This window comes from Aristolochia californica, unplaced genomic scaffold, assembly GCF_029961685.1.
Source record: "Aristolochia californica isolate CCGP_79_NKW_82.1479 unplaced genomic scaffold, dmAriCali1.0.hap1 SCAF_4, whole genome shotgun sequence".
Lineage (NCBI taxonomy): Eukaryota > Viridiplantae > Streptophyta > Magnoliopsida > Piperales > Aristolochiaceae > Aristolochia > Aristolochia californica.
This window is the reverse complement of record NW_027182103.1, coordinates 30,709,994-30,722,757: the sequence shown is the minus strand read 5'-3', so window position 1 is coordinate 30,722,757 and position 12,764 is coordinate 30,709,994. Positions and strand designations below refer to the sequence as shown.

The 12,764-nt window shown below is 34.5% G+C and overlaps 2 protein-coding genes across 2 annotated transcripts; one reads left to right on the top strand and one right to left on the bottom strand.

Annotated features, from left to right (window-relative positions):
- Positions 1–938: 938 nt before the first annotated feature.
- On the bottom strand, positions 939–1,316 carry LOC137963194 (uncharacterized mitochondrial protein AtMg00810-like). The gene is made up of 2 exons (XM_068810367.1): positions 1,154–1,316; positions 939–1,084 (listed from the first exon to the last, which is right to left on the bottom strand). Exons 1-2 carry the CDS (start codon positions 1,314–1,316, stop codon positions 939–941), a joined length of 309 nt encoding a protein of 102 aa, XP_068666468.1.
- Positions 1,317–7,954: 6,638 nt separating this feature from the next.
- On the top strand, positions 7,955–8,809 carry LOC137963193 (pyrophosphate-energized vacuolar membrane proton pump-like). The gene has a single exon (XM_068810366.1). The coding sequence runs from the start codon at positions 7,955–7,957 to the stop codon at positions 8,807–8,809; it is 855 nt and encodes a 284-aa protein (XP_068666467.1).
- Positions 8,810–12,764: the final 3,955 nt, after the last annotated feature.

The window sequence follows — 12,764 nt, the reverse complement described above, 5'->3', positions numbered from 1 at the left end:
GAAAGAAAAAAAGGAGAAAAGGGGAAGAAATCTCTTGGGTAGAGAGAAGAAGAGAAGAGGAACAAGGTGTGCACCATGGAAAGAGAGAGAGATTTACTCAAGAAAAAATTGTAGAACTTGATTAATTCTGAATTACAACACCTCTATTAATAGTAGAGGCAGTGATAGAGTCTTTATACAACTAACCTTTAACTCTCCTAATTACATTCCAACTCTAACTCTCTAAGATAAGTCTATCTTGAATGGATAACACAATCTAATAGAGTTCTAATATAAGTTGAACCATAAATCTTCTTCAATAACGTGGAAATAAGGGAAGAGGTGAGCTTGTGGCCTTATCCTTATGGGTCCCACGTGATCTTCCAGCTCATATTGATAAGATTCCAGCTCTTGGTATCTTTGGGGTCCCATTCTATTTTCAACTCTTCTAACTCATTTCAGCTTGTGCTTCTTATCTTCTTAACTCATGCTAGCTTGGATGAGGACTCTTCTTGGCATCCCACATCCTCATGGTGGGTCCCACCAGCTGGTACATCATGGTGGGTTCCACATTGTAACACTCCCCCTCAAGCTATGGGTGAGAAAACATCGTAGATGCTTAGCTTGCTATAGATGGTAGACGTAATCTTGTGAGTGACCGCCTTGGTGAGAATATCTGGAACTTGACTTTGTGATGATATATTCATTAGAGATAAAAGACCCGATTGGAACTTTTCTCGTATAAAATGGCAATCCACTTCAATATGCTTTGTTCTTTCATGGAAGATTGGATTCAATGTAATGTGTATAGCTACTTGATTATCACAATATGGATCCATTGGAGCTTCTTTTTATAATCCCAATTCAGTGAGAAGAGATCTTATCCATAGGAGTTCACTAACAATGTGTACCATGGCTCTGTATTCTACATCTGCTACTACATTTTGCTTCTTGCTTCTTCATGTAACCAAATTCCCTCCAACCATCGTACAAAATCCCAAAGTTGATTTCTTGTCATCCAGGGATCCGGCCCAGTCTGCATCTGAGAATCCCTTGATGTTGAAGTGACCATGATTTTTATAGGGAAGCCCTCTTTCTGGTTCTCCTTTTAGATATCATAATATCCTTTCAAATGCTTGCCAATGACTAAGTTGTGGTTTATCCTTGTATTAACTCTCCACAATTACTACATATGATATATTTGGCCTTGTTACACAGAGGTAAATAAGTCTTCCCACTAGTCTCTGACATTTATCGATATCTACATCTTCTCCAGTACCTACACATAATTTTGTATTTGAGTCCATAGGAGTGTCTACTGGTTTACATCCTCGCATTCATGTCTCCTCCAGTAGATCAACGGCATAGTTCCTTTGGGATTTTAAATTGAGTGTTGACTCCCAAATCATAAGTCATTCCTTAGATAAAATATAGCCGTTATGCATGATTGATCAATCAATCACTTTACAATGATCTATGATTGTTAGGTCAACTTTTGGTAAATGGGCAAAACGTGGCTTGCTTGACTCGGGTAAATATGCCACCGCACGTTCACTTCAGATTTTAGTGAACATTTGTTGTACTCCTTGAATGTTTTTTAGCATTAGATCATTTGCATCTTGAACATGTTTCATGCATGCATATCAATTTTTAAAACATGTTAGGATCATATAGAAATCTTTGTTTTAGAATTCCAACCTAGTAGGGTTTGTTCTAGTGGAATTTTCTAAACACGGAGAAGAAAGCGTTAGTGTTCATTTGTGGTGTGTGAATAAATTCATAAACATGTTAGATTCAATTAGAAATCTCTTTATTATAAAATTCCAATCTACTAGGGTTTGTACTAATAGAAATTCAAAAACATGGATAACAAAAATTTGGTGTTCATTTCTGGTGTGTAAATGGGCAAAAAGTGATTTGTTTGGCTCGGTTAAATAAACCACCGAACGGCCACTTGAGATTTTAATGAGCATTTTTTGTTCTACTTGAAAATTTGTGATCATTACGTCATTTACATCTTCAACATGTTTCATGCATGCATATCCATTTTTAAAAGATGTTAGGATCAATTAGAAATGTCTTTTTTATAAAATTCCAAGCTACTAGGGGTTGTGCAAGTGGAATTTCCAAAACATGGATAGTAAAACGTTTTGTGTTCATTTTTGGTGTGTGAATAAATTTGCTTCACTTAATTTTATTATTTTTTTCAGTTTTTTGCATACCTAAATTTTAAAATTTTCATTTTGTTGTGATCAATTTGCGTTAACTTGTTGTTTACGAGAAAAAAAGGAGAGTGAAAAAACTAGTTTGGATTTGAAATAAAAATTGAACATCTAAAATGGAAATACACAAGTGCAGAGGGAGATAAATCTGAAAAGTTTCTATAATTTTTAGAGATTGCAAACTCTTCTATTTTTTATATATTTTAGGGTTTGTAATCATCTGAAAAGTGGGGACTAGGGATTTTTAACTGACTGTTGAGTCCCAGACCATAAATCAAACCTTTCAAAAAATATAGCCGTTACCCATGATTGATCAATCAACCACTTAACAACGATCTATGATTGTTAGGACAACTTTTTGTAAATGCACAAAAAATGGCTTGTTTGCCGTGTGTAAATATTCCACCGCTCGTTCACTTCAGATTTTAATAAGAAATTGTTGTACTCCTTGAAAGTTTTTGATCATTAGGTCATTTTCATCTTGAAAATGTTTCATGCATGCATATCAAATTTTAAAAAATGTTAGGATCGTATAGAAATCTTTGTTTTAAAATTCCAACCTAGTAGGAGTTGTTCTAGTGGAATTTCCTAAACACGGAGAAGAAAACGTTGGTGTTCATGTGTGGTGTGTGAATAAATTTTTTTTAACTTACATTTATTGTTGTTTTCAATTTTTTGGATATCTAAATTCTACAATTTTCATTATGTTGTGATCTATTTGCCTTACCCTTTTTATTACGAGGAAAAGGGAGAGTGAAAACACAAGTTTGGATTTGAAATAAAAATTGAACGTCTAAAATGGAAATGAAGAAATGCAGAAATGCAAAGAGAGATAAATCTAAAAAGTCTCTTTATTTTTTAGGGATTGCAAAATTTTATAGTTTTTATATATTTTAAGATTTGCAATCATCGGAAAAAGGGTAGGGATTTTTAATAGTGTGTTGACTCCCAAACCAATAGTCATTCCTTACAAAAAAATATAACCATTACACAAGATTGTTCGATCAATCACTTTACAATGATCTATGATTGTTAGGTCAGCATTTTGTAAATGGGCAAAAAGTAGTTTGTTTGGCTCGTCTAAATATCCCATCTCACATCCACTTGAGATTTTACTGAGCATTTGTTGTTCTCCTTGAAATTTTATTTATCATTAAGTCATTTGCATCTTAAACATGTTTCATGCATGCATATCCATTTTTAAAACATGTTAGGATCAATTAGAAATCACTTTGTTATAAAATTCAAAGCTACTAGGGGTTGTGCTTGTCAAATTTCCAAAACATGGATAACAAAACTTTTTGTGCTCATTTGTGGTGTGTGAATAAATTTTTTTCACTTACTTTTATTGTAGTTTTCAATTTTTTTCACACCTAAATTCTTAAATTTTCATTTTGTTGTGATCTATTTGCCTTATCTTTTCGTTTACGAGAAAAAAATTGAGAGTGAAAACACAAGTTTGGATTTGAAATAAAAATTGGACATCTAAAATGGAAATGCACAAATGCAGAGAGGGATAAATAAGAAAATCCTCTTTTAATTTTAGGGATTGTATACTCATATAGTTTTCGTATACCTAAATTCTAAAATTTTCATTTTGTTGTGATCTATTTGCATTATCTTTTTTATTTACGAGAAAAAAGGAGAGTGAAAAGACTAGTTTGGATTTTAAATGAAAATTGAACATCTAAAATGGAAATACACCAATGCAAAGAGAGATAAATCAGAAAAGTCTCTAAATATTTTAGGGATTGCGAACTCTTCTTGTTTTTATATATATATTAGGGTTTACAATCTTCGAAAAAGCGGGGCTAGGGATTTTAAACTGAGTGTTGACTCCCAAACCATGAGTCATTTCTTAAAAAAAAATATAACCGTTATGCATGATTTATCGATCAATCACTTTACAATGATCTTCGATTGTTAGGTCAACTTTTTGTAAATGGGCAAAACGTGGCTTGTTTGGCTAGGGTAAATGTCCCACCACACCTTCACTTCAGATTTTAATGAGCATTTGTTGTACTCCTTGAAATTTTTTTATCATTAAGTCATTTGCATCTTGAACATGTTTCATGCATGCATATCCACTTTTAAAACGTGTTTGGATCAATTAGAAATCTCTTTGTTTTAAAATTCCAAGCTACTAGGGGTTGTACTATTAGAATGTAAAAAACATGGATAACAAAACATTGGTGTTTATTTCTGGTGTGTGAATAAATTTTCATCTCTTACATTTACTATTGTTTTCAATTTTTTGCATACCTAAATTCTAAAATTTTCATTTTGTTGTGATCTATTTGCCTTATCTTTTCGTTTATGAGAAAAAAGTTTGAGTGAAAACACAAGTTTGGATTTGAAATAAAAATTGGACATCTAAAATGGAAATGCACAAATGCAGAAACAAATAAATAAAAAAAGTTTCTTTAATTTTTAGGGATTGCAAACTCTTATAGTTTTTGTATATTTGAGGGTCTACAATCATCGGAAAAGGGGGCGCTAGGGATTTTTAACTGATTGTTCACTCCCAGACAATAAGTCATTCCTTACAAAAAATATTACCGTTACACAAGATTGATCGATCAACCACTTTACAATGATCTATGATTGTTTGGTCAGCTTTTCGTAAATGGGCAAAAAGTGGCTTGTTTGCCATGGGTAAATATCACACCGCTCGTTCACTTCAAATTTTAATGAGCAATTATTGTACTCCTTGAATGTTTTTCCTCATAAGGTCATTTGAATATTGAACATGTTTCATACATGCATATCCATTTTTAAAACAAGTTAGGATCAATTAGATATCTCTTTCATGTAAAATTCCAAGCTACTAGGGGTTTTACTAGTGGAATTTCCTTAGCATGGATAACAAAACTTTGGTGTTCATTTTTGGTGTGTGAATTATTATTTTTATGTAATTTTCTTTTTGTTTTCAATTTTTTTCATAAATACATTCTAAAATTTTCATTATTTGTGATATATTTTCCTGATCTTTTTGTTTACGAGAATAAAGGTAGAATGAAAACACAAGTTTGAATTTGAAATAAAAATTTAACTTCTAAAATGCAAATGCACAAATACAGAGTGAGATAAATCTAAAAAGTCTCTATAATTTTTAGTGATTGCAAACTATTCTAGTTTTTATAGATTTTAGGGTTTGCAATTATCAAAAAAGGAAGGATGGGGATTTTTAACTGAGTGTTGATGCCCAAACCATAAGTAATTCCTTACAAAAAATATAGGCATTACTCATGATTGATCGATCTATCACTTTACAATGATCTATGATTGTTAAGTCAATTTTTTCTAAATAGGCAAAAGTGGCTTGTTTACCTCGGTTAAATATCCCACTGCACGTTCACTTCAGATTTTAATGATCATTTGTTGTAGTCCTTTAAAGTTTTTTGTCATTAGGTCATTTGCATCTTGAACATGTTTCATGCATGCATATCTATTTTTCAAACATTTTAGGATCAATTAGAAATCTCTTTGTTAAAAAAATCCAATCTACTAGGGGTTGTTCTAGTGGAATTTTACAAACATGGATAACAAAACTTTTGTGTTCATTTTTGGTGTGTGAATAAATTTTCTTCACATTCCTTTATTGTTGCTTTCAATTTTTTGCATATGGTATGAACCCAATAGTGGGCCGAGTCAGGCAGAGACACCAGACTAAGTCAGTTACTCTGATTGAGTCAGCTACGTAGTCATTTTGTTTATTTTCAAGTTAAATGCCATTGAAGGGCAAAATTATAATTTTCTCTTGTACCTTGTGGACATGAACTGTTAAGCACCTAGCCAATACTACCTAAAAGACCGGGTTGTTAGGAGTGGAAGGCATAAGTACTTAAACAAGGACCATAACATCACACCCCACTTTCACGAGCCGACATTGGCCCAACCGCAGCCTACCAGTAATTTTAATCCAGCCTCTGCGCACCCCGGGACTCGAACTCATGACCTGGGAGCCCACTCTTATACCAAATATTAAGCACCTAGCCAATACTACCCAAAAGACAGGCCTGTTAGGAGTGGAAGGCATAAGTACTTAACTCCTGATCATAACATGAACCCTATTTAAGGGACGACATGGAATTAAAAGGACAAGTCTATTTTCACCCAAAAACATAGGATCGGCTTTCTCCTCAACGAACCCTAGGATTGGTGTCCTCCTCAACGAAACTAGGATCGATGTGCTCCTCAATGAACCTAGGGTTTCAAGCTCCCCTTTGAGCTTGATTTGCTTCTCCTCCTTCTCCCCTATGAATCGCCTTGTGGGATTTGGGACCATAACAATTGGTATCAGAGCAGGAACACAATGAGCGATTCCTTGATCCTAGATGAAATGCGTGCCCTAATCCATGATCATTTTGCTTCAATGTGCACAAAAGTAATTTTGGCAATACGTGATGATCTGCGTGCCCTAATCCAGGATAACTTTGCAGTAGCACGCACAAAATTAATTTTGGCAATACGCGATAATATATGATAGCTTCCCATTGAAATGTGTGAGAGAGGGGCTGAAATAGAGACATTTCGATAAAGATTCAGAGTGGAAGATCGCCATTCCGAAAGAAGACGGTGCAGTCTCTGTCTCGGCAAATAATTTCGTCCATTCTGAAGTCGTTCAACCTCAAATTTGTTTGGAACAGCTAGATTTGGGTTTGCATGTTTTCGTTCGGCTAGATGCCTCCTTCATCAACACCGTTGTTGCTATTCACCGTTGGATAAAGCTTCCTATGGTCATTATCCTCGGTGACAACGGTGATGGGAAAATCTCGTTGATAAATCGACAGAGAGTGCACACAGATGCGAATAAGAAAGACAAAAAAATCCAAAGACTTTAATTTTGAAGTGGAAATTTTTTCCTTGGTAAAAGTTGCGAATTCAGGAACTATGAGTTTCAATATGAAAACACGACCATCGTGCTGCAACCTCTCACTCTAGCTCTCGGCCTCTGAGCTGGAAACCGACTTGAATGATTTTTGTGGTAAGTTTCTTAGCCAACTTTCTTCGAATTTTTTCTTGTCCGAAATCCCTCGATTTTTTAAGAAAAAACTCTACAATGGCATTGAGGGTGTTTAGTTGGGATGAGAAATAGAAAGGTTACTCGCATAAGCTGAAATGTTATGTGTTGCTTGTTGAGATATTGGCTTCTGCTGGTGATTTGGAAGGGGTTCAGGCATTAGTGTCAGAAATTCGAGATGGGGATTTTGTTATGACTGTTCCGGCTTGTAAATCTATGATTGGGAGCTTGGGGATTCAGGGGATGGTAGAGAAATTGCTCAGGGTATGGCATCGAAGGAAGGAGAGTGAGATTGAGCCAATTTTGTTTACTTACAATTACTTATAGGATGGGCTGGTCAATTCTATGTTCATAACATCCGTAGTGAAGGTGTTTGGGGGCAATGAATACCAATTTATCGGTTGCGGATACAGAAATTCGCCGGAGAGCAATATTTGCTCTTCGTGAGTCATCTCAGAAGAACTATAGAGAAGTTGGTGCTGCCAAATTCGACCTAAATTATATTGGTTTTCATATGGAGAATATAATTCAACAGATGAATTATATTGTTGTTGGTGAGAACATAATCCGTGGGTCTGTTCATTGTCATATATCCAGGAGTGGCATTCAATCTGATAAGTTTGTGCAGAATTCTTTGGCTCACATGTATTCATCCTACAAAGATGTAATGTTCGCTCAGACACTGTTTGATGAAATTCTTTGACCAGGTGTGGGTTCTTGGAATTTTATTATGGAGGGTTATGTCAAGGATAGCACCTACAGGGAAGCCTTGGCTATATTTGAAAGGATGCCAAGTGAAGGTCCCAAAGAAAATGATGTGACAATGGTGAGTGTTTCGTGTGCTCTAACTTCAGTTCTCTTTGGTTTTCTTGGAATGAAGATGGCCACATATGCTAATGCAAAAATAACCTTAGAGGCTACAAAGGGCATAGGGAAGGCTTATATTACTGCTTTAAGATTAGGGGCTGTGATGGGTTTTATTCTAAACTCAAGTGGTTTGATGGGTTTGTATAATTCTATTAATCTCTTTGGAATATATTATAAAGAATCCATTACTGGGTATGTCTTAGAGCCTCTTCAATGGCACTCTTTGGACGAGTTGGAGGAGGAATATATTGGACTCATTATCGGATACACAACAGATTATTACACTAGCAATGCTTACAGTCCTGTACAGGATATTCCTGACTCTTGTAGAACAGGGGTAGCAACAAATGTAATATGTGGCCTCGCACTATGTTCAAAATCTTTCATAATTCCAATTTTTGCCACTGCAGTAGCCATCTACGTAAGTTTCAGTCTTGCTGCCGTATATGTACTTTATGTGGCAGTTTTGGGAATGCTTAGCACAATGGAAATAGGGCTTGCACTTGATGTCTATGGACCTATTAGTGATAATGTCGGTGGTATTGCCGACATGGCAGGAATGCATCACAAAATTAAGGAAAGAACAGATGCTCTTGATGTAGTTGGACAATCGTTCTTTGCCATTGTTGGAGATATGCTACCCTTCTGGTTCTCTGCCATGACCATGAGGAGTGTGGGAAGTGTAGCCTTAACAATGGTGGAAGAAGTTACAAAGTAGTTTAACACAATCCCAAGACTGATGGAGGGAAGAGCAAAGCCTAACTATGCCACTTGTGTCAAGATTTCTCCAAATGCTTCACTAAAGGAGATGATCCCCCCTGGTGCACTTTCTGGGTTTGATGAGCACTTAAAAATTTTAGAGTTGTTTGATCTTGACGTTTTTACTGCTTCCTACAAACCAGTGATGAATATACAATCAATTCTTCATCAATTTACTATAGTGTGTTTACTCACAGCTTGCTCCAATTTGAGTGCATTACATCAAGGGAAACTATTGTAGGCTTACATCAAGATAGATTTTAACTACCCGCATTCCAGCTCCTTTTCAGAAGCAGAGGATCTCATTGAAATTTTTGCACAGCTGTTGATGGATTACTTGAATGAAGATGGTTATGAGGTTCATGTTGTTGGTCTCTAGTATGGGATAAACAATACAGAAAGTGGAAACCATGTGCAAAGGATTTCAGGCCAACTATTTTTAGTACCAATTGAACCTGACTAGGAGGAGGATGATGTTTATTTGAACCATTAGAATGATGCATTGAGGATGATGAGGTCAGCAATCCAACACTCTCTAGCTGCTAATAATGCTTATATGAGAGGTGATTATTTCTCTGCTTAGCAGCTTTCACTACAGGCCAAAGAGGAATTAAAAAAAAAAAATTCAGGTGGAACCTATGGCTAACAGGGAGACGTAGAGGAGGGTTTCGGATCCCACAAACTTTCCATCTGTGGTGCTACATTGGCATGTTTACACCAATTGTGTCATCTAGTGGGCTGACACAGTTAAAGTGGGTGCTACTTGGGATGATGTGGAGTCATTTCGGCAAGCATACCCTACCTTCGACCTTGTGGACAAGCTCGCTCTCCAAGAGGGGTGTAATATTATGAACTCAATAGTGGGCCGAGTCAGGTAGAGACACCATGACTGAGTCAATTACTTTGACCGAGTTAGTTATGTATTCATTTAATTTATTTTAATGTTAAATACCATGGAGGGGCAAAATTTTAATTTTCTCTTGAACCTTGTGGACATGAACCGTATTTAAGGGACGGCATGGAATGAAAAGGACAAGTCTATTTTCACCCTAAAACATAGGATCGGCGTTCTCCTCAACAAACCCAAGATCGGTGTTCTCCTCAATGAGCCCAGGGTTTCAAGCTCCCCTTTGATTTTGGTTCTTCTCCTTCTTCTCCCATGCGAATCGCCTTGTGGGATCTGGGACCATAACAGCATACCTAAATTCTAAAATTTTCATTTTTTTATGATTTATTTGCCTTATCTTTTTGTTTATGAGAAAAAAGGGAGAGTGAAAACACAAGTTTGGATTTGAAATAAAAATTGAACTTCTAAAATGGAAATGCACAAATGCAGAGAGAGATAAATAAGAAAAGACTATAAATTTTAGGGAATGCAAACTCTTGTAGTTTTTATATATTTTAGGGTTTGTATTCATCTGAAAAGCTGAGACTAGGGATTTTTAAATGAGTGTTGACTCCCAAACAATAAGTCAATCCTTTAAAAAAATATAGCCGTTACCCATGATTGATCGATCAATAACTTTACAATGATCTATGATTATTAGGTCAGTTTTTTGTAAATGGGCAAAAAGTTGCTTGTTTGGATTGGGTAAATATCCTATCGTACGTTTACTTGAGATTTTAATGAGCATTTGTTGTACTCATTAAAATTTTTTGATCATTGGGTCATTTAAATCTTGAACTTTTTTCATGCATGCATATCCATTTTTAAAACATGTTAGGATCATTTATAAATCTCTTGGTTTTAAAATTCCAACCTACTAGGGGTTGTACTAATGGAATTTCCAAAAAACGGAGAAGAAAGCATTGGTGGTCATTTGTGGTGTGTGACTAAATCTTTTTCACTTACATTTATTGTTGTTTTCAATTTTTTGCATACCTAAATTCTAAAATTTTCATTATGTTGTGATCTATTTGCCTTATATTTTTTTATTACGAGAAAAAATGGAGAGTGAAAACACAAGTTTGAATTTGAAATAAAAATTGAACATCTAAAATAGAAATGAAGAAATGTATAGAGAGATAAATCCAAAAAGTCTCTTTATTTTTTAGGGATTGCAAACTCTTCTAGTTTTTAAATATTTCAAGGTTTGCAGTCATCGGAAAAAGGGGGGATGGGACTACAGATTTTTAACAATGTGTTGACTCCCAAACCTTAAGTCATTCCTTAAAAAAAATATAGCTGTTAGACATGATTGATCGATCAATCACTTTAGAATGATCTATGATTGTTAGGTCAGCTTTTTGTAAATGGGCAAAAAGTTGTTTGTTTGACACGGGTAAATATCCCACCGCACGTCCACTTGAGATTTTAATGAGCATTTGTTGTTCTCCTTGAACGTTTTTGATCATTAAGTCATTTGCATCTTGAACATGTTTCATATATGCATATCCATTTTTAAAACATGTTAGGATCAATTAGAAATCTCTTTGATATAAAATTCCATGCTACTTCAGGTTGTGCTAGTGCAATTTCCAAAATATGGAAAAAAAAAGTTTTGTGTTCATTTGTGGTGTGTGAATAAATTTTATTCACTTAATTTTATTGTTGTTTTCAATTTTTTGAATACCTAAATTCTACAATTTTCATTTTGTTGTGAACTATTTGAGTTATCTTTTTGTTTATGAGAAAAAAGGGAGAGTGAAAAAACTAGTTTGGATTATAAATAAAAATTTAACAAATAAAATGGAAATGCACAAATGTAGAGAGAAATAAATCAAAAAAGTCTATATAATTTTTATGGATTGCAAAATCTTCTATTTTCCATATATATTAGGGTTTGCTATCATCGAAAAAGTGAGGGCTAGGAATTTTAAACTGATTGTTGACTCCCAAAAAATAAGTCTTTCCTTACAAAAAAAATATAGCCATTACCCATGATTGATCGATTAATCACTTTACAATGATCTATGATTTTTAGGTCAGCTCTTTGTAAATGGGCAAAAAGTAGTTTGCTTGGCTCGGGTAAATATCCCACTGCACGTTCACTTCAGATTTTAATTACCATTTTTGTACTCATTGAATCCTTTTTATCATTAGGTCATTTGCATCTTGAACATGTTTGATGCATGCATATAAATTTTGAAGACATGTTAGGATTGATTAGAAATCTCCTTCTTATAAAATTCCAACCTACTAGGGGTTATACTAGTGCAATTTCCAAAACATGGAGCACAAATCTTTGGTGTTCATTTATGGTGTGTGAATAAATTTTCTTTACATACATTTAATGTTGTTTTCAATTTTTTTCTGAACTAAATTTTAAAATTTTCATTTTTTTTAGATCTATTTGCCTTATCTTTTTCTTTACGAGAAAAAAAAGGGAGAGTAAAAACTCAGGTTTGGATTTAAAATTAAAATTGAACATCTAAAATGGAAATGCACAAATGTAGAGAGAGACAAATAAAAAAGTCTCCGTAATTTTTAGGGATTGCAAAGGTTTGCAATCATTGGAAAAGCGGGGGCACGAGATTTTTAACTTAGTGTTTACTCCCAAACCATAAGTGATTCCTTACAAAAAAATATAGCCGTTACGCATGATTGATCGATGAATCACTTTACAAGGATATACAATTATTAGGTCATTTTTTTGTAAATGGGAAAAAAGTGGATTGTTTGGATGGGGTAAACCTTCCACCGCAAGTTCACTTCAGATTTTAATGAGCATTTGTTGTACTCATAGAAAGATTTCGATCATTAGGTCATTTGCATCGTGAACATGTTTCATCCATCCATATCCATTTTTAAAAGATGTTAGGATCAATTAGAAATCTCTTTCTTATAAAATTCCAATCTACTAGGGGTTGTACTAGTGGAATTTCCAAAACATGGATAACAAAAATTTGGTGTTCATTTGTGGTGTGTGAATAACTTTTTTTCACCTGCATTTTTGGTTGTATTCATTTTTTTA

What these genes read in the sequence shown, in the direction of transcription:
- LOC137963194 (XM_068810367.1), bottom strand. Translation starts at nt 1,316, where the DNA reads ATGCGAGGATGTAAACCAGTAGACACTCCTATGGACTCAAATACAAAA. An exon ending in ATATGTAGTAATTGTGGAGA is followed by an intron (nt 1,085 to 1,153) that starts GTTAATACAAGG and finishes GATATCTAAAAG; the next exon opens with GAGAACCAGAAAGAGGGCTT.
- LOC137963193 (XM_068810366.1), top strand. Translation starts at nt 7,955, where the DNA reads ATGGAGGGTTATGTCAAGGATAGCACCTACAGGGAAGCCTTGGCTATA.